This window comes from Aulonocara stuartgranti, assembly GCF_965226115.1.
Source record: "Aulonocara stuartgranti genome assembly, chromosome: 7".
NCBI lineage: Eukaryota > Metazoa > Chordata > Actinopteri > Cichliformes > Cichlidae > Aulonocara > Aulonocara stuartgranti.
Window position 1 is genome coordinate 25,213,085 of NC_138945.1, and position 22,534 is coordinate 25,235,618.

Sequence of the window (22,534 nt, forward strand, 5' to 3'; positions counted from 1 at the left end):
GTCCTTTGGGTTTAATCAGTAACAGGTTTGTATCTTATACTGGAAAGCTGGTCATGTTAGATTTACCTCTGTGTTTAATACACGCTGGCTCCTATACAGTACTGTGCAAAACTCTTGAGCCACCCCTCATTTCTTTATATTTTACTTGTAACGAGCCAGACTTTATTGAGAATTTTAAAAGTGGTCTTGAACAATATTTCTCCTGGGTTTCTGGAGGTCTTTCAAAGTTTGATTTTGGAAATTGTCTGCTTTTTCAAAAAAGTCTTTAACTCTATTGGCCCCTCTGTGCTCACTATAATCAGCACCTCGCTGTTCTCTGGTCAAGTCCCTGCTAATTTTAAGTACACTATCATCCATCCATTTACAAAACAAAAAACAAGCTTGACCCTTCTCTTCTTAGCAATTAGAGACCAATTTTAAAATGTCATTTATTGCTAAGATTTTAGAAAAGGCTGTGGCTAAGCAGCTTACTTGGACAAATACAGTTTACATGGCAAATTTCAATCTGGTTTTCTAGAGCTCATTCTACTGAAACTGCATTTCTTAGTGTCCAGTGAGATTTTGATGCCGACTGAGGCTGGAGACTGTTCTGGTCTACTAATATTGGACCTGATCTCCACTTTTGATACTGCTCACCACCACATTTTGTTTTATAGGCTAAAATGTTGGGTGAGTATATCTGGATCTGCTCTGGAGTGGTTCGCATCATCTGTCTGAACGAAGCTTTCCTGCTTCAGGTCCTTGTCTTCTTCCTTTAGCTATGGTGTGCCACAAGGTTCTGTACTAGGACCTTTAATATTTCTATTATATCTGCTCCCTCTTCAGCACATTTTGAGCACCTTTGAGGGCATTTGCTATATATTCCCTTGTATATCTCTTTTAAGCCCCAAGATGTTTCTAAGCTGCATATCCTGAATAAGTGCCTAGCCTTGTCCAACTTAATTTTTTCATCATTAAGCCCCTTTTTGAGCCCCTGAGAGATTTATGCCTAGTTTGTTGCTGATCCAACTGCAGTGGCTCCCCATTAAATTGAGAGTCCATTTCAAGATTCTGGTTCTGACTTTTACAGCTCTTCATGGACATGGACCAGCAATTAAAAACTTTCTAGATTTGCATTTAGGTAACGATTTCCTTTTTTGTGAGGGACTTATCTTTTTCTTAAAAGGTGCTGTAAAATACAATTTTACTTTTTCAGTAATTTTGAGTCCAGTCCTACTCTGTAACCATTTTCACAGAAAAGTTTCTTTTATCCATCATTTGTTCCCATTTCTTGGAAAAAAAAAAAATCCAATATAACACAGTTTGACAGGCATACAAATGTATTTTTACTTCAACAGGATGATTCCCAAACCATTGACACTATAGCTGCAATGCTGTCTGGAAAGTGTCTGATTACCTTAATTTTTTTGTATTGTAATGATCCCAAACACACCGCCATTGCAGTAAAAGCATACTTGGATAGAAAAACACTATCAGTCATGGATTGGCTCAAGACTTTTAAACAGTATATCAATCAGTGAGAATATCACAGTTTTATAAAATGAAAAGCAGGGTTTTACATTCTGGTTTGTAGTACTGCATTTTATTGAATCTAATAAATTCTTTTTTTAATATCTTGATTACCAAAATAAAAAGGTTGAACAGTCAAAAATATAAAGATCCAGGATTACGAGTGCTTATGATGTGCTCTCACTCTGATAATACCTTAGCTGCCCGTGAGTGACATCTTTGAGAGACAGCAGCAACAACAAACTGACAGAGTAACAGCGACTGCTACATCGCACGGTGCGAGTGAATTGGAAGCAGAAGACAACAGAAAGGTTGTAGAAAGCAAGACTATGATGCAACTTTAATAGTGAGAGACATGATCAAACTCATGTGACCATAACTAGCAGAAATACATTCTGAAAAACAGTAAATTCTCCTTTTTTTAAACCTTTGTAATGATTAGAATTTTTAATCCTGTCAACTCCAAGGTAAATGGAAAAATATACATTTAATAAAGTATCAGTAAACAACAATAAAAGCTATCTATGCAATTTACTTAACAGCGATTAAATTGCAGTTATTTTATTTACCACAGGCATACTGTACACACAGATACTTCAGTGACATCCGAGTTAACTGGATCTCGTGACAAGAACAAAATGTTTTATTTGCATAACAGGTTAAAGTAAATCAGGCTGCCTCTTACTGTGTGATGGATATTTGGAAACGACGTGGCAAAACGTCTGCGTGAGGAAGTTTCACTCAAAAAAAAAAAAAAAAAAAAAAAAGAGTAGCACCTGTTGCCTTCCTACGATCTGACATTAAAAAGGATGACACAAACACGTGATCAATTTGGAAATGAAACGGTATTGCTTGGTGAAAGCTATAGAAGACTAAACCAACTTTAAAATGTAGATAAATATAGGGGCTAAACTCAAGGTCCACTTAGTACCTCCTACTGGGACGTCCAGCAGCATGTCATGGGTTTGTTTTCATTAAATGAAGCTGCTCACTTCATTCGCTCCTGTGTCGTCCTCACCTCTCAGCTCCTCCCGGCAAAGATGGGAGAGAGATTTGAGTACAGAAGCTGCCAAATGAGAAACTCTTGCTTCCATTGTGTCAGACCTATTAGGCAACATCACTTATTTATGATAGGCTGCACAGCAGGATCATTTGTCAGCCCGACTGGTTCTACTGTCCACAGAAAAATTCCCTTAGAAGCTGGTAAAATGCAAGAAGACTTAAACTGATTAACTTAGTTGTGCATTTATAGCTGTGTTACAGTTGTTGATTTAATCATCTTCTAAGTCCTTCATGGATAAGTGATATGTTATCTCTTCTGCTTTTTTGTATCAGGAAACGTAGTTGGTAACAACTGCTACACAATTTTGCAGTAAAATTATATTCCACTGTGTTAGAGTTACTGTGAGATGATGGAATAAAACTGTCTCACGTGCATCCTGTCTATAATCACTGGTGGACGTGTGAGATTTATAAATCAGTTTAGCTCCTAAGGTACATTTAACGATGACTGTGAGGAGAAATGGACCAGTAGGAGAAAGGACGTGGGGAAATAAAATGTACACAGGAGAAGAAGGAGGCCTTTCACATGATCTCCCACCTTAAGTCATGCGACATCAAGGAACATGTCAATGGCAAATCAATGAACGATCACATTACAGAGACTGTAAAATGCAGCAAAAAGCTCTACAACAAGCTTGAAAGTGGGCCTTGAGTTCATTTTGTTGTCGTTGTCTTAATAAACATTCGCACAGTAGATCTAGCAGGAATGTACACTGTGACTTAACCAACCGGCAAACTGCAGGAGTCTTGGATGAGACAACGGAGAAACGATCCTTCACACAGTAAGTGTTAACCGGCTCACGTGTACACACTCTGTTTCCCCAAAGTTCATTTGAGTAAATGGAAAAATAAGAATAAGGTATCACACCAAGCTTGCTGGTTATGTGATGCATATACTGTGAAACTTAACCAAATATCAACTCAAGGCATGATTTTTTTTGGCACCCTACATGCTCCTGTGTGAGACGACCTGGTGCATAATAAATATTTTCTAAGAACACTTCTTTTTTATTTTTTACTTTTTTCTGATATTGCACATCCTAAAAAGAAACAAAGAAACAAACAAAACAACACTGAAGGAGAATGACACAATGCCATGTGGCATGACTGTGTAAACCATACTGACTCAAACCCTGGGATCTTATATTTTAACTGCTTCTCTTCCCCACAAATAACAAGGCGGTCCACTTCAAGTACCCGCAGGACCACCTCCTGCCCACTCCTCTCTTGTGGGTCGAATCTATACAGACACTGGCGAGTACAACGTGATGGCAGGGGCTTCTGCTGTGTGTTTTACGACCAAAGACAGAGAAAATGAAAGTCCCGATGTAGCCGATGCCGGTCCACCAGGGTACAGAAAGGGGGACTGGAACATAAGTTAGTAAGGAGGGCAGGGGGGCAAACCGTGGTAGGCCAGATACAACAGTCTGGTTTTCAAGACCGAGAAGTTGCTCACGCCTGCTGCAGCATTAGGCCCTGTGAGACGTCATGCACAGCAGTTCATTCTCAGTGATAAATTCAGGGCTCGGGCCACGCCTGAGAGCCGCGCCGACATTCACCCACTCACCCACGCTCACACTGAGTTTTAAGACTTGAAGACATGCACGGCCCGCACAACATACTGCCTGCAGATGGGGCACTCGCTCATCCTCTTTCCGCATTTGGTGCAAGTTACCATGTGACCACATTCCAGTAACACACAGTCAATGATGGCATCCATGCAGATGCGACACAGGTTTTCATCAGCCGCCAGCTGAGCTTTGACGCCATCTGTGGATGGGAATATATATATATATATATGTAAAATAAATATTTTCAATAAGAAATCCTTCTTTGCTGTGGGCTCATAAGAGTGTATGGAGATCAGCGTTGAGGTGCAGATGCAAGACAGAATAATAAGCACAAACACCATCACCAATGTTCGGCCCAGTAAACTACAGCCCTACACTCCCTGTGGGTTTGAGATGTTATTTAAAATGATAAAGTACTTTGAAGCTTTATTGCAGATATTTATATCTACACTTCTTGTGAGGTGGAAGCTCTCCATCTCCAGCGATTAAAAATATTACCATTCATTTTATTTGGTGACAAGTTAGTTCTCGGACTAATCTAAATCCCTGCACTTTCCATGCCAAAGTAAAAAAACACAAAGAACAAAAAAACTAAACTAAAAAACTTAAAAGCATGTGGTCCTTCCTCTTGGACTGAAACAGTGAAGCCAGTACAGAGGTACTAAAAACGGGTGAAGCTCTAAAATGCCACAAGATGCTGCCATCTCATTTAAATCTGATTAAGGATTAAAGACAGGCATTATTAGGGGTACGGCAACTTTGATTGACATGTCGATGCCAACGAGGCTTGCTTGACTGTCTTTGTGGTGTTGGTTCCTTTTGGAGCCCTGTATATTGCAAACAATATGGCCTTCTGTATGGTTAACTGAACTAGCAGACATGTCAAGAGGTCTGTGCTCTGGTTTTAGTCTAGGCTCTATTTTGAAATGTGTGTGTTAGTGCCAAATAGAGCAACATAAACCTGTCTGTGCTAAATGTTTCCATGTGCAGGGCAAAATAAGGGGTTTTATTTATTTGAGATGGAGATAAAATATCGATACTAACAAAAGGAAACTGCTGAGCCATCCTGTGACAGCTTGTGAACAGAGCCATGCATAATGATCAACACATGCTGATGGTAGGCAGACAGCCTCTCCCATCAAAACCATTTAAAATCACAGCGGCAAATTGTATCAGTGCTCTGGTTTTACTAACACTTAAATGATTTCTGACTGATCAGCTGACTGGCCTAAATCTGGGTCCTGCTGCTCACATCTAGCGTGACAGGAAAAGACCAATGCAGCTGCAGCCTGTCTGCTGCCTGTGCACAGCTGACTAATAAGAGGAGCTAATGTGATCCGCAAGCCCTTCATGTCAACGAGGACGCTTGACAATGCAATTACACCTGAAGACATGCTGCCACTGAAGCACCATGACGGCTCATCAAGAGGTAAAAGCCCTTAAAGAGGGCATTAACGACGGCATGAGAGGCTGTCCTTCAGAATAAACAGAGATGATGTACACAGGAGAAGAAGCACGAGTGACAGAATGCAGACACACCGAACCAGGCAGGAAATAATGACTTAATAAAAAGCACCCTTGCAAGATCACAACAAAGAGGAAGATGGTAAAGGACGGGGTGAGTAAAAGCAGCTGCAGCATGCCTTAACTGGTCTAGCAGATGAGTTGCAAATGCAGTATCAGTACAATGGCGATCATGGAGGAGATGGAAATAGTGTGTGATGTGGCTTTTTTTTTTTTAGAAACACATCTTACCTCCAACTCCACTGTTGCAGAGAGGTGGAGGATATGCAACCACTATATAGTTAAGAAGGGGCAGTAACAAAGAAGATTAGTTTGGGGGACGTGAACTTGCTCATTAATATAAAAAGTGAAGCAGCAAATAAGCAGGTTGTTTTGCATTAAATGCTTCCTCACATAATTACAGCACATCAGCGGCATAAATGCAATGTTGTAATCACAGATGAATAGACATAATTAAATGTAAGTTACCTGCAGTTATGTTGACATTTTCCACTAAAGCACAAGGAGAAAAAAAAAGTGTTCATCAAGCAAAAAATAAAAATAGTGAAATTTGTAAGAAACAATGAAAATTCAAAGCTCTCACTTGACTTCCTGTTCTGCTCGTTTTCTCTGTAGAGTCGATGCACTCGCTCCAGCAGCTCCCACTTCTCGCAGCAGCCAGAGTAATTGACAAAGTTCCTGGCGAGAATCTCTTTCAGCTGGCGGACGGACAGGTTTTCTATCGCCTCTTCGTTGTCGAGATCCGACAGCGAGGCTCTGATCCTCCTTTGTGTCGCCGGACTGACCTGCAATCCACACACAGCAGCAGAGCCGTAATCACTTACAGAGCAACAGGATAGCATTTCCTTTGACTTTAAAGATACGGACAGTTCGACGCTGTAGATGTGCACAAAAGCGGGTCTCACACCTCTATGAGACTTTCCGTGGGCTCCAGGTTCAAGAGGGATGCTGTTGGAGTATCATCATGCTCCTGTGTGAGTGGAGACAAACAGTCAGGTTAACTTAAGTCAGATCCAACTGTCACAATGATTTTGAACTTGTTAAGATAAATACCAAAGACTTCTCAGGTGTGACAATGACTGATTTTCGTAGTTCGTAGTTTAACTCATAAGATCTAATGCACATCCCATATTAGTTCTTTTCCCTGTGTAAAAATACTTTAAAAATCTCAGGTATATAATGCACATTCATGCTCCTCCCTGAGCCTGGTTCTACTGGAGGTTTCTTCTTGTTATAAGCGAGTTTTTCCTTCCCACTGTTGCCAAAAGCTAGTTCAAAGGGGCCATCTGATTACTGGAGTTCTCTCAGTATTGTTGTACGGTCTTTACCTTACAATATAAAGCGCCTTGAGTTCGACTGTTGTGTTGGTGCTACATAAATAAAACTGAATTGAAGTTATTTACACGACTTTTTGTTAGAACAACCTATTCTTTCAGAATACATGTGCTACAACACTATTGAATGAATGCATAAAATGTTACATCACAATAAAAAGTTCTATACAAGAACCACTCGGTTATTGCAGTTAAAAAAAAGACACTGCAGAGATAAACATTACATACTTTGCCATTTTACCTGATGGCTTAGACCTCTTTTGGTCAAAGTAACAAATGTGGAACCTTTATGGAAAGCATAATAAAATAAATTGTTCCTGCTCTGTGTGACAAGGTTTCATCATTGCCACGATAAAAGAAATTACTTTACCGCTATCTGTGACTTTAACTGCTCAGAAAGCCAACGAATGAACAGAACGAAAGGAGCTACAGAAGAGTTTAGGCTCTGTTTTGTGTAGCTGTGCTATCACTGCTGATATTGCCCTCTTTGTTCTTTTATCTGTGTGACAAAACGAACTCGTGAGGCACTGAAATAAGCTCTAATTGATACCACTGAGTTCAGCGCCTCTCCTTCTAGACCATAAAAACTAAACTCCCTCTCTCTGCTTCAGCACATTCCCGCAGACCATTGTCTTTCTTGAATAAAGACGTGTTAATAATGAATCCATCAGGAGCGCTGCTAGGTGCCTAACGCTTTGTGCAGACATCGTGCTTTTGCTCAGACGGCACTCCTCAGAGACACAAACATGAGCTGCAGTCTCGACTCTCACAGAGAGCCGAACCTCAGTGGAACACATGAATGATGTTAGATTTTATTCAACCATCAAAACGACATAGAAGTACTAGAAAGCACTTGAATTAACCAGCAAGGCTGCAGAAGCACAAGCAGAAACAAAATGTTCAGAAGGCTTTTGTGTACAACAAAACATACACGGGCTAGATAGTTTTTATTTTGGCTCTGCACAGAAGGATTTCCTTGAAATGTGTCAGGTTCCATCACATGCTTACTGATTCATAGATTTGATACCAAATGTTAGCAAAAAATGTCCAGACATTTTCAAGGGCCATAACCTCCTGGACGGATGCCGATATCGTCGTATCTCATGCCAGAGAGCTACAAATGTCAAGGTAATTTAAAAGAGAAATTACGGCATCTTGTCAAACAAAGAGGCTTCTAGTTTTGACATTATATTGTGATAAAACAATCCTGTCAATCATCCTGTGCACTGAAATGTTAAATCTCAAAGCAACTGATCCAATTTCCCCCCCTTTCTTTGATATTCAGTCTATTTTCCAGCTCCAGTCTGAAAAGTGACACCAATATCCCCCAAACATCGCCTCAGAGAAAATGGGTTATTCATCAAAAGCAACGATGTGTACGGTCCTTTTTTTTGTGAAAATGGTTGAAGTGGTATCAACTCGAGAGTTTGAATATCTAAGTGAGCATGAAAATCTTACTCAGTTCATGCAGTGGCTTTGCATTATCACACAAAAAACTGCATCACCCAAAAAGGTATTTCACTGCAATGTGTAGTTTCAGAAGCTAAAGCTAATAGACGACAAGTGATGTTAACCACTAATCAATCACAAAGCAGAGCCCTGAGCAAAGTGGACACTGTCATTTAAAAAAAGAAAACAAAACAAACAAAAGCAGACACCACACTAGGGACATTATCAGGAATTATTTCACAACCCCACAGATCTCAACATATAACATATATATCTGCAACATGCAGGATCTGTGTGGCTTGTCCTGCTGAAATGGTGCCAACTCCAGCACCGGGCATCTTTGTCACTCATCGGTCCTTCTGCTGGAGCAGAAATAGAGACTCCACTGTAGCCCATCTGCTTCAAGTTTTGATGTGTTGCATGCTCAGAGATGCTCTTCTGCATACCTTTGTTTTAACTAGTGGTTACTTGACTTGCATTTGCCTTCGTATCAGGCTATTCTACTCTGACCTCTGGCATCTTCTTGCCCAGAGGTTTGCAGATTCTTGGATATTTTCTTTATTTCAGACAATTCTCCATAAACCGTAGAAATGATTGTGCAGGAAAATCCGAGCAGTTTCTGACATGCTCAGCTCGCCATTCTGATGCTCTGTTTGAACTTGAGCTGCCGACCTTGTCTAAAGGCCTAAATGCACTGATTTGCTGTCATGCGATTTGCTGATATTCAAACAGCAAAAATCAGATGTACCTAAAACGTGACTGTGTCTTTATGTTAATTCACTGAGCTTTTGTAACTATACGTGGAAGTTTCGTCTGCCACCACACTTTTACTGGCAATGATGCCTGTTAATTCTCAGTTAATTTTAATGATGAGGTATATTTTAGGAAGACCACGGCACAAATATATCTGGTACATACGTTAGATTAGTTCAGATCTCACCCCCCAAAAAGCCCCATATCCTACATATGTCTAGTCTAAGAGTGCCGTTTGGAGTGATCTAGTTGGACCGTCCAAATTTTTTGACAGATTGTTTTCTCAATAATTCATGAAGTTAGCACAAATGTCTTAGATGACTTTTGCTTTCTTGTCTGACTGTCTTTGTAGTATTTGTGTCAAAATTTGGTGGTAAGAAATTTAAAGTGCCACAAACTAAAATTTGCACAGTGCCCATCCCATGAAGAGATGAGAGGAGGAGTGTACAGTGGTGTTTCTGCTGTTTGGTTGCAGCTGTGACGCTGTGGGGAGTTCTCAACCTGTGCTCCTGTTACATAACAGGCTCAGTACATGTAACAGTACTAAAAAAAGGCAAAGGGCTTAATCTGCCTCGCTGGCTGGTCTGAGGGTTTTGCACTTACACACAGAGTTAGCCCACATAGCTAACACAGCTGTTTTCAGCTGTCACATGGATATTTTGCTGAACACTGCACCAGTACCACGGAGGAGAGTTAACCTTTTTTCCCTTCAATGGAGTCGATTTTTCATTCATAACAAAGCAACAAGACCAGAAAACAAAACAAAACACAGAAAGCAGCACAAAGGAAAGAGTAAAGCATGAAATCAAATGAAACAGACATCTAAGCCCTCTATGCACACGAGAGTGCTTGTTTGTTAGCGAGTTAAAAAGAGAAGAAGTTAAAACAGCCACTCTGAAACTTAATATGTTGATTTCACCTCTGAAATTAATTATCTCGGACAGAATGAGGACAGATGTGAAGGAAGTATGGCGGATGTAAATCAGGGAATGATGCTTGTGCACGTGCGGCTGCCAGGATGCTCGTTGTTAGGATGCTGACACACTCTGAATGAAAGCGGTGTGTTTGTGAGCACAGACCTGGCTGGTGGTCCCTGAGCTGTCACTTGGGCTGAGCACGTCTCCCTGAGAGGCGGACAGGACCGACTGTTCAGAGGTGGAGCGCGTTGCGGAAGGGGGCGAGGCGGCACGTGAGTGCGGGAGCGAGTGCAGGCTGTCTGTGTCATCTCCCCCTTCATCTTCCTCCTCTTCATCTTCCTCCTCCTCCTCCTCCTCCTCCTCATGTGTATCCTCCTCCTCCTCCTCCTCTTCATCCTCCTCATCCTCCTCCATCACCGGTCTCGGGGTCTGCCTCGCGCCCTGTCTCGCGCCCTGGTGACAGAGCACCAGGTCCACCAGGTCCTCCTTCTCCCTGCATGTGTCGGTCGGTATGTTGCGCAGCAGCAGGTACTGGCGCAGGTCCTTCACCCTGAGCTGCATGAGCCGAGGCCGCTGGAAGGCCGTGCCGCGCAGGAGGTGGCAGGTCGTGCAGCAGCGCAGGTTCTCCTGCAGCACCGAGCACAGAGCGCAGAAGCTCTTCTTACAGTCACAGCAGATGTGCTGCAGGGGGAGGAGAGATTGAAAGACAGATGTGATGTGATCAGTTATTCTTTCTCTTCTGACTGACGCAAACAAACTTGTTCTTGAAGTTGTTCTTTTTCAGCAACATAAGGGTGATGATGTTTGGCCTGTTAACTTATAAACTCTTCACCATTTATGCCACTTTAAAAATAAATAAATAAATAAGGGAAACACCTTCTGAAAGAAATCTAATCAGATCAGACCTCTGAAAAATGGGCAAAGTTTAGCTTTTGACAGACATTCCTTTTAATCAGTACTGAGTGCAGCCATGTCCCCATATAGCCACTTATTTAAATACTGCATGCAGGAGTCGCCTGGCTCTGCCTGAATCGCCCTGACAAAGAGAAACCTTAATAACCACGAACACAGAGTCCCATCTGAAACAGTGCCCAGTCATTTCTAGGAAAGAGAGTCCAGAAAAGAGACGTAAACCATCTGTAGCTCCTGGTGATGTTTGACATTTAACAGGCTTAACACTGTCTCCTGATACAGAGCCTCTGAGTAGATTGACACTTCAAATGGGCAGGAAAGCGGGTCGGCCACGGCTGTAAACATTTTCTTATCGCTTGTGCACAAATGTGCTCTTGGTTCACAAGAAGCACATTTGCACCGTAACAGATACTTTGCTTCAATCAGTTGTTGTTAATCCCCCAGCAGGTTTTTTCCCCCCTTCTTTTTATAAAGATACCATAAAAATACCACACTGACAGTGAAATGGAAGTCAACCCGGCATCTGTGAAGCTGCGTGGAAAGAGGAAGAGTTTTAATCAGTCCGTCTGACTGCCAGGCAGATAAAACTCTGCCATGCTAACATGTTGAGCTGTGCAGACACCCTGGAAAGGTACGGCGCACATTCTAACACAACCACATAAGATGTTTAGCAGAGTCCTCTTAAAAATAGTTTTACTCTAAAACAGCGCGTTTGCTGCAGAAACCAGCGAATAAATATACATTAGAGGAATAAATACTATGAAATGTTCAAAAATCTGAAGTTTTAGAGTTTCGAGACGTCAAAAAGAGACAAGCCCGTGAGTTCTCAATGGCTACGCTTACGTGGAGGCTAATATTCACATTATGAAAAGTTTAAAAGTAGGAAAATAATACAACTGCCTCATCATGCACAGCTTGAGCTTTTCTTTAAAGGATTTCTGTCAATAGCGCAAAACAATGTTCTTGACTTGCACCAAAATGGGATAGATATATACAAGTATCAAAGACCAGTCTGAATAATATTACTCTTCACTAACAGGGACTAATTAGATTGACAATGTTTCTTGTAAGAGAACGGCTGCTGTAACAAAGATGGATCTATGCCTACGACTGTGGTTTGGGGAAGGCCTCGGTGAGGACTGGTGGGGGCACCTCAGAGCTGGGCAGATCTCCATGTACTAATGAGAGCCATGAGAACTGAGGAGAAAATGAAAATGAGAACAGAAGAGTGAAAATTTGGCCTTGCTCCTTAAATTAAAAGGTATCTCAAATTAATGATTGTGCTGATTAAGAAGAGCAACATAGGCCCTTTGAAAATAGTAAAGAATTACATCATTTATTATGGATTGAATATAATATTGTATGTATAAATCTTATAAGTTATTAGGTTTATATTAAAATATAATAAATAGGATTTTAAGGTTGAGAAACTTCTAAATTTTTTGCAAGATTTAAAAGAAAAAAAAGAAAAGAAAAAAGATGACTCCGAACTTTAGGGTGCGTTTTCCTGAATGCACAAGGAAGGAAAAGTCGCTGCTCACAACCGCACAGAATGATTACAAGGCTGAAAAAAGGTGTGTAAAATGTTGAGTGTGAGGGATTACTTCGCACCTTTGCAGTCTCTGCGAGTTCATTTTTATATAGCACTGGCATGATGTGACTCTCTCGCCCTACGACAGCTGGGATAGGCTCCACTTACTGCTTTGTCACATGTCACTCGCTGACATCCGTGTTTACCTTGCGTCTGAAGACCGAGAAGGCCAGTCCGCAGGCCTTGCACAGCTGCCCGGCGCTCCCTGAGCTGGTGGGGGGGTAGGTGGAGTACCCAGCACTGGGGGCGAAGCGAAAGGGCCCCGCGCCTGCTCCAAACCCCGGCTGCTGGGCCCGCACCGTGCCCGTGCCCATCACCTCGTTCAACAGCCCGCAGCATGACGCCCACATGGACGATGCTCCTGCCTATAACAACACAGACAGAAATACACCCACATGACTTAGATATGACTTTTAGAGACATCTAGTACAGAAGTTTATGCAGTACTTAAGTATTATCATCGATGAAATTAATGACATTTGAGGATGACATTTTAAATTCTTTTTCAGGCAGATGTAATAATAAAAACATTTTTGTTTGTGCCCTTCTGTTGGCAGAGTCGCATGAAAGACAAGAGGAGCTAAAACGGTTAGTTTTGGGGATTGGATGAGGGGCTGCACTTAGGTCAGTAGGGTGAATAAGGATTGTTTTGAACTGTAAATCAATCAAACCCCCGATAGAAACAGAAATATGGAGCTAGGGAAGAGCAGAACAGCACTTAGGTCTTTTAACTTACTTTCAAATGACTGAAAAATAGAACCTATGTTGTAGAAACATCATTAACATTGGGGCAGATAAAGGTAGAGCCAACTTTAATTACTTTAAAACTACACCTCTGGGTAGCTTGTGAAGATTAATTAAGTATGATCTTATCTTAATACATCATAACGCCATAATTTCTTTACTAATTATAATTACTGTACTGTTAATTATAACCTACAAAGTTATGAAACAAATAAAGATAAAGTACAATATTGCATAAAGACCCATATAAAATATCAAACTACAGTACGACACTTGAGTAATACTGTGCTCAGGGGAGATCAATGACCGGAAAGAGAGAGAAGCACATTATTGAGAGATGAGAGGAGGAGTGTACAGTGGTGAAAGAAGACGTCTCAAAAATATATTAATGACATTTTTACCAACAGCGCTGTGGCTTAAATTTATAAATTTAATTTATTTTGAGCCACGTTAAAAGAGTCCAAGCCAACGGCTATTCTTGTGTAGCTCAAATGGGAAGAGGTGGATGTAAATACATACTCTAAACGTCCCGAGGTAGCTTCCAGACTTAAGTTGGTATATGTAAAATTAAAGCAAAATGCCCCACGCAGAAAGAATAAATTGGATGCGTCTGCAGATCTCAAAAATGGCCCAGAGACGGGGAGCAAAGATGGTGCGATGGGAGCTACGGCTCCTTGGAGCATACTGATGCGGGGAGGAAGGAGGGGGGAGGACAGCGAGGAGAGAATATGTCTTCTGTTGTTCCCCAGCCTGCTGAATCAATAGCTGACATGAGCATAATGTAAGCCCTCTTTGGTTCATGGCTCCAAAGGAAAAACAAAGGAATTCACGGGATCCTGCCACATCTTTTCTTAAGACGGCCCTCTGCTCCGACTTGTCACAAACACCCTGTGATCTGACTTCACCCATCTGCTTAAGGATGGCGTTATGTAATCTTAGAAAAGACACACTAAATGTGGACTCGGGACACGGAGGGGAAAAGTCCACTTCCACCGGCTCCACAGTTCAAATCATTAACTAATCTCATTAATTGAATGAATGACTGTTTCCGGTGGGCACCATTAATCTTTCTGTCTCCCTGCCTGCATTTCTGTTTGTCTGTCATTAAATTAATGAATAACAATTTTGCCCGATTTCAATTCATATTTTTTGAGGCTACTACTTAATTCACATGGCATCAACTGGTTCATTATTTTTCAGTTAACCGATAAATTGTTTAGCCTGTAAAATGAAGTATGGAGGAAAATGTCTTCCTCCATTACTCTCGGCCCGAGGTGATATTTTGAAGAGATCATTTCGTCTTTCCAAAACGCTGGAAGTTTTCCTTTTACAGTGATACAAACACCCCCCTCCCATTGCCGCATGGGTATAGATTCCAGGGAGCTGTGCTCCTCAGAGATTCTGCTCCATATGGTCCTTATTGACATGATATGTTAGCATCATGCAGCTGCTGCACATCCATGATGTGAATCTCGGTTCCACCACATCCCCAAGGTGCTCTATTGGATTGAGATCTTATGACTGTGGAAGGCCATTTGAGTACATCATTACTAGGGGTGCAACGATACACAAAATTCACGGTTCGGTTCGATACTTTGGTGTCACGGTTCGATATTTTTTCGATACAAAAAAAAATGTTCATGCCTTTTTAATTTGTCATTTATTAAAATTATAAATATATATTTTAACTCAAAAGTACAGTTTTTAAATTTAATATTGCTGAAACAAAAGTAATTAAAAAAATAAATATATCTGATTGAGGAATCACTCATCTTTGGAAAAGAGAGTTTATTACAGAGAAATGGCTCTTTCCAAAATAAAAGCTATACTATACGCTTCTTCTGGGCTATATTCTCAGCAGCATATTGTAGCGGGTCAGGGCTGTTCGGGGTTCTGTTTGTACAGTTATGTTTTGTTTATGTTGCCATAGTGACGGGTGACGCCTTCTCGCTGCAACGGTGTGTCCTTCCGGGGTCAGAGGGCGCTCTGTGTGTTGTTGTTGCTGTGCGGTTGCCGCGCTGAGGAGTTAGCTAGCGGCAGTGTTCTTCTGCAGATGTCAATAAACGGCTGTGCTCCCTGGCTAGCTCACGGTAAGCAAGACCAAACGACACCTCCATCTCCTCCTTGTCTGAGCTCGCCACAATATTAAACATATCAGGTCCCCATAAGGAGAATCATGTGCTAACGGCTGTCTAAATGACTCGGGTAAAGTTTGTAGCATGCATGCTTGTTGTTTTTGTCTGCTTCCACTTGTCTTTGCACTAGGATGATGTCGGCGTAAATGTGCAGTCATATTCGTTGTGTTCCCACTAGTGCTGTCAGCGGCAAATCTCCGTTAACGAGCTACCCCTGCTTGGGGCTAGACGGCTAACACGTTAACGAGCTAACTGCTCGCTAACACACTAGTTCCCACCCATGTAATTGAGCATTGCGTGGCACATCCAACATACTGTTTTACTTTAGTCCATGACGCGCTTACCTTCAGAGTCATACGTCACATGAAAACCAAAATAATTCCAAACGCCACATCTGAATGAGGGTGGGGGAGGTTCAATTTGCCATGTTGCAAGGAGAGCTTAACTTCTGTCTGCTAGCTTGCCCTGCGCTCGTCCTTCTGATGATGCTGTCTGTGTTGAGCGCTCAGTGGATCTGCGCTTGACAGTGCAGCCTAGGCTGAGTAGTCGAACGCAGATTCACTGAGCGCTCCACACAGACAGCATCGTCAGAAGGAAAGTTGATAAAATAAATTGCAAATGTTGTATTGTTCGATACATATGCGTACCGAACCGAAAGCACTGTATCGAACGGTTCAATATCGATACGAGTATCGTTGCACCCCTAATCATTACACCAGGACCAGCCCGAATCCTTGAATGCATAGCTCGCAGTTGTTTATGCCGAATTATCTCCAATTTTCCTTTTCTTAGCTAACAGCAGTGGCACCCGGCGTGGTCATCTGCTGCTGTACCCCATCTGCTTCAACGCTTCACTTGTTGTGCGTCCAGAGATGGTCTTCTGTGGACCTTGATTGTAACAAGAGGTTATTTGGGTTTTTTTTCCTCACTGGATATTTTCTCTTTTATCACACCAGTTTTATCTGTAAACCTGAGAGGTAGTTGTGTGGAAAAATCCCTGTATATCAGCAGTTTCTACAATACTCTGGAACCAACAACCACGCCACGTCCAGTCACTTTAATCGTGTTTTTTCCTCATCCTGATGCTCAGTTTGAACTCCAGCAGGTCCTCCTGACCATGTCAAAACCTGCCGAGTTGCTGTCAGGTGACTGGATGAATTACATATCGTAGAAAAATGTAAAAAAGTAAAATAAAAATAAACAAGAGATTTTGAACTTTTCTGATTGTCAAATTTGTTGTAGAGGATGACCCCAGATGCCTCACTCACTGTCTCCTTCTCAATACTTAAACAAACCATACAACCACGCATTATCGGTGGATTGGTAGCTACCTGGCTACCAATCCACCAGTATATTATGTTATATTAATGAAATAAATATCTATAAACATATATATAAAAAAAAAAACGCTATATAATAAAAGTACATTTTTAATTTTATTATATAGGTTTTATTTGTTTTTTATAGATTGCTGCTTATCCTTGGTACATTCCTCCACAAGCTGCTCACTTTATCCAGATATATTTATGTAGAGTTACACTAAATCTTGTATTACTCGCCTGTGGCACAAACTTGACCCCGTGGTTAGCTGCTAAGAAGTCTCCGGTTAGATAAAACCTCTCTCATAAGGGAATGAAGCCACTAAAAGGAATTTTACTGCATTCTCCAGGATGAGGAGCCACTGCAGCCTGGCCATGAAAACAGTCTTATTTGGCTTTAAGCCAGCAGCACGAGTTCCCCGTGTCACTTCAATTAGCACACTGCGAGCTCTGTAGGCAGGGAGTCCTGAATAAACAAGTGACAAGTGCAAACATCACATGTAGGGCAGCGATTTATAGGTTTTTTTTTTGTGCGTTTTATCTTCACTCAACAGTCTTAACTTGAATGATACCTCTGGGGATACTGTACTGTGCATTTTTATCATTCCTGTCACCTGTCACATTTCACACACTGCTGCTGGGGTTCAGCCATCACACTGACTAGCCCCTACACACAAGCTTAAAGTGTGAAAGTAGCAAAATCTAACAGAGGCATGGATTTAAATAGAAAAACCCACAGGGGAGAGCCTTGTGTGGCCAAACAGCTAGCCGACCTCATAAAATGAGCCTAGAAGATAAAAACTTAAAAACTGCCCAAGCATCCACAAGTGTAACCGGGATGAGAACCTAGATGAGGCTTAAATGGGTCACTGACAGACTGACGCAAACTGGAGAAATGAGTCACATACTGAGACAGACGATTTTAACCTTGCTTCAAACTGTACTGGGTGACTTTTGATAGCGTTTGTGCATGACTTTCTGAACTACTAAACATCAAATGAAGAAACAGTCTCTCAAACAAAAGATCATCTCTTTCTCTGGACGTGGATATGTAATAGTAAGCAAACACGCTGACCCCACAGTGAAACAGAGAGGACAGGAGAGCAGCAAAGCGGCAGCAGAGACTCTCACGCAGAGCTGAAATTACATAAGTGCACATGAATTGGACTATATAATTAACATAAATGACTTTGTTTTACTTGGAGCTCTGACACTGCTTTTACTTTTATTTTCTGTCCTTATAACTGACATTTTGAATATAGACTAACATGTATCAAGCCAGCTACAAAAACAACACGAGGATGGGGTTCTAATAAAATTACTCAAGTTGCACTATGGGAAATGTAGGAATTGAATAATAAGAATGGAATTCAGCGTAGAAGGAAAATAAACTTTAAATACTTTAAATGGGAGTGCTTTACTGATGCATTGCAGTGCCCCGATAGCATAATTTGATTATCGATGGTGACCTTTGTTGATGTCACGTCCCCATCCCTCTTCCTTTACCTTTTCCCCCTTGCAAGAAACACAACTGCAAAACTTAAGATGTATTTTAAGTGTTTGCAGGACTCGGAAAGCACTGACGCACGTTGCATTGTTGAATTAAGTCATCGGCTGGGTCTTGGCTTCTTGTAGCAGTACTCAATGTGAACCTCTGAATGATGTTTGTGGTAATGTAAGCATAAGGCTTTGATAAACAGAGGGAAATCTGTAAAAGTGGATATTATTCTTCTGTTAAAGGAGTGAAATCTAAACAAAAAAAACAAAACCCAAAGTTCTCTGGCTACATCTGTCTAAATGATACAAATGACACCTGGGGCTGACTTCTGCAAGTCTGCACGCACATGTGGACCAACCAGAGTCTATTATGAGGACTTTTGAGAGAAAACTGTGCACTGTCATACATTTTATTGAAGGGGCCTTCAACGCTAATCTTCCACCATCCACCACCTCTCTCCCGCCTTTTCATTTCCTTTCTCTCTCCTGAATCTCTCTCAGTTTCCCCCCCTCTTGTATCAACTGCAAATGTCACTCACACTGTGAAAAGTGAATTCAGCTGGCTGCCTGTTTATACCGGAGATAATGGTTTCAGAAAAAAACAACAACTAATTGATTTAACGCCTTTAGACATTTGTCTGAAGATGATGGAGCTAAATGTGATATTTTTCCATTTAAATTATGACACAAATACAGTCAGTGATGTCTGCTGGAGGATGCAGATGTCAAAGTCTGGAGAAATATGCATGTGCAAATCAAACTGCTACAGGCAAAGTTGGATTTGTGCGTGCAAAATGTGAAATTGACAAAGTCTACTCTGAAGGCAAAGGACGACTTGGCTGGATTTAGCCCTGGAAACAGATGCCGAGTCCTGCAGTCCTGCAATATAAAAACTGTCATGAAATATCACCAGGAATCTCGTGCACCCCTTTGATTCTTTATAGCTTCAGTCAGTTTAGTCCCATTTGGAACAAAGTGTGATACACTGGAAGCGGGGATTTGTGACTATTTACTCCCACCATGCCCAGTATGGGCTTCGAGATGGCCGTGAAAACGAGAATTTTTAAATGCAAAATAAAGAAAAAAAAGAAAAAGCCAACCACTTAAGTCAGAGGTTTAACTCTGAATAAAATGGCACTGGCAGCACAGACTGTACAGCAGTCTTTCCCGTTTTGAGATGCATGCTTACACAACCCAGCGCCGTCCCGTCCACAGGGGCAGAAAAGCTGCTTTTCAATTTAAACCAGATTAGTCAATAAAACGTCACATCCATTTTGCTTTCCCGGGACACAGCGAGTGATGATGTGCCTCGGGAAAATTAACTTCACAGAGTTAAGCCGTCTGTTTTCTTATCTGCCACAATATTGTGATAAACAGGAGGGGGGGAGGAAGGGAGGCATTAAAAAAGAAAAAAAGGTCTTAGTTGAATCTGCAAGCAAAAAAAAAAAAAATTTATCAGAACAGCCTTTCAGTCAAAAATCACGTCCTCTGTGATTTCAACCTGAACCCCAGCTCACTTATTCTCCAAAAAAGCTTCTATTTTATGAGGACGGGCCTTGCACATAAAATCAAGTTAGTTAAAAGCAACCATTAAGAGCTACAAATGCACCGATATATCAGCCAAACATCAATATCGTCCCTGTTCGCTGCCATCAACCTGCCAGCAAATGGGATGACATTTACTGATGACTCTGGCCAAAATGTCTTTTCTGCTGTGCCACATAAATTTTGCGCCTGTTTAATGTTTGAATATAGTGATATGATGGGAGTTTTATTCCCTTGTTTTCTTAGCACACAGGAGGAAAACTGCAAAAACAAACAACTTCTTTGGTAATCAGCCAAATGGTTATTTTAAGCATCAGAATTGGCTCACAAGTTCAAGATGGGTGCATCACCACTAATTGCAACTATAGAAAAAATATTTCCCTTTTTACCCACTAAGAGCCAAATGAGAAGCTACAATAACACTGATGAATCCAAAGCTAAACAGAAGAGCAGCATAGCTCCAAAACAAGAAAAAAGGGGGATTAGTAAAAGAAAACCTACATAACACAAATAAACATCAAATATTATAACAATCCAGCAATCTTTAGAGACTTGACTGTAAAAATTTGGCAGGCAAAACCTAAATAATATTAAAAATAAAAAAAAAACCCTCCTCAACACACTGCAGCCTAAAACGTGCAGGAAAACAGACGACGGGGTGATGGGCCAACACATGTTCAACATTTACAAGAAATGCTGCAAAGTGAGAAAATGTGACCATACACACAAACCACGCAAGAAGCTAAAACGCCCTTCTGTTTAAATGTTTCAGTGGCATGTTTCAGAAAATGTTCCATCTGCTGAAATCCCTGCAGCATTTCAGTGCTGATGATGCTTCCATAAGTTTGCTGTGTGTTGGGCCACTTCGGGGTGACTAAAGAAACAGCCTGACCTGGCACAAAGAACATATCATTTCACTATGAATCGTAGGAAAAGGATTTCACAGAAAAAAAGAGACACGCCAATCCAAAGCAGTGCTTTAGTGAGGAGTTAAAAAGCTATGTATTTGGTTATTTTGCACCTCTGGAATTAAGAGAGGCTTTATTTATAAAAAGGGGGACATTTCCCTTTTAAGGTAATCACTGATGCATGCGATGAGCTTTTAAAAAAAATCATCCAGTCAGCTTTAACTGTAACAGATGACTAAGTGTCAACTGCCACCGACAGCAGCACAGTTTTCGTACTGTGTACACTCACGTTCCTTGATGCTGCTGCTGTTTCACTTCACCTTTCACACCGACTGCCACCAGAAACCTGCCACCACCAGAGGACCAATGACATCATCGTTGTAGTCTTCATCATTATCTGTCCTAAGCTGCCAGACAGCTTCATCACCTTTCCTTCCTATGCTGCAGCCTGTAGCTGCTACAGCACAGGCGCACACAAACAAACACACGCATATACACAAGCGCACACTGAGAGGAAGAAGACTCCTGCACAGCCTGACACAGCTTGGACCTGAGAGGTGACCCTCTCGGTATCCCGAGACGTCTCCCGAACATCCCCACGCTCTCTCACTCACCGGCCGCAGTGTCTCTATCTCGTTAGAGCGGATTAAAGCCTGACGATGAATGGATGTCGCTCTGGCCACTGAACTAGCACTCTGGGGTCAAAGCAGGCTCATTAAAAGGCTACACACTGTACCCAGTGTTTATCAGGACGGCTGGAGACGTGGGGAAAGCGTTTCCAGGCTTGCACCCTCGACAGGAAAATAATGCAAACCCCAGACTGTCAGGCGCTGGAATGACAGCGGCGAGTAATGAAATGTGATGGCAAGTTAAAAAATTAAAGAGTGTCTGCAGCGTTCAAGCCTGTTGATACAACTGCACACAAATGAAATTAACTGGCATTAGGATGGGGATATTCCCTGCTTCTCGATGCAGCACCCCCTGCACATCACGGCACCGCATGAGCCTCGTTAACAATCCAAATCACAAACGAGCTGCAGAAACAGGCACATACCTTCATTGCACCTCTCGTCTGAGGAATTTGCCGAGTAATGTCAGAACGACGACCATTGCAAGTGCACACGGAATCAAACCATTACGTCTTCCCTCTCTCCGGCTACCAGTGTGTATGGAGTAAGCATAACGTAATGGCCAAGACAGCCACAGCCAATCACAAAGAGCACACGGACTCTGGTATCTTTAGCAGCCAATCCGCCCCGACACATCACCGGAGTAGGCGTTCACGCCTGTGCGTAAGGACGCATCTGAGCGTGCCAGACGAATCACGCTATTTTTTCTCTCCTCAGCGTTGGTTTATTCTGGTGACTTAGCAGCAATAAGCATTATAATAAGGTGGTCAGCTTTAACAGCTCTCACACAAATTTGGTGCCTTTCACAATGAAAACTCCTTGAAATCGCAAAATATAACACATCAGCTTGAAGGGGTCGTATCTGCAGGAAGAGGTGATAACTAAGCTTATCTTCCGCACCAGCACACGCTGTGTTATTTCTGTCTGTTTGTACCAAAACTAAATGCGTTTACAGTCTTATTTACAGGCACATTTAGCCCCTCTCTGTGTGTGCGCGCGTGTGCGTCTGTGTGCGCACAAGGATATCGTCTGCAGTAAGAAGATTAGAGGGGTTTTCTTTCTTCACATAGACAGTACCTGCTGAAAGCCCGCAGGGGGCAGCAGATAGCCTTCAGTGAGTTATTATCGTTCAGAC

The 22,534-nt window shown here is 41.8% G+C and overlaps 1 protein-coding gene across 6 annotated transcripts in view; it reads right to left on the reverse strand.

Moving 5' to 3' along the window:
- Positions 1-22,011, reverse strand: part of rnf34b (ring finger protein 34b) — a 28,262-nt gene extending 6,251 nt beyond the window's left edge. The window contains exons 1-8 of one of the 6 annotated variants that reach the window (XM_082538246.1): positions 21,825-22,011; positions 12,769-12,987; positions 10,282-10,800; positions 6,574-6,636; positions 6,250-6,451; positions 6,135-6,158; positions 5,898-5,939; positions 91-4,341 (exon numbers count right to left, since the gene is read on the reverse strand). In XM_082538246.1, coding sequence (XP_082394372.1) covers positions 4,157-4,341; positions 5,898-5,939; positions 6,135-6,158; positions 6,250-6,451; positions 6,574-6,636; positions 10,282-10,800; positions 12,769-12,987; positions 21,825-21,830 — 1,260 coding nt within the window. In that variant the 5' untranslated portion in view covers positions 21,831-22,011 and the 3' untranslated portion in view covers positions 91-4,156. Of the gene's footprint in view, positions 1-90; positions 4,342-5,897; positions 5,940-6,134; positions 6,159-6,249; positions 6,452-6,573; positions 6,637-10,281; positions 10,801-12,642; positions 12,735-12,768; positions 12,988-15,845; positions 15,965-21,059; positions 21,334-21,824 lie in introns of those variants that run through there. The other 5 variants (XM_082538247.1, XM_082538245.1, XM_082538248.1 and 2 more) reach the window with 5 other exon arrangements.
- Positions 22,012-22,534: the final 523 nt, after the last annotated feature.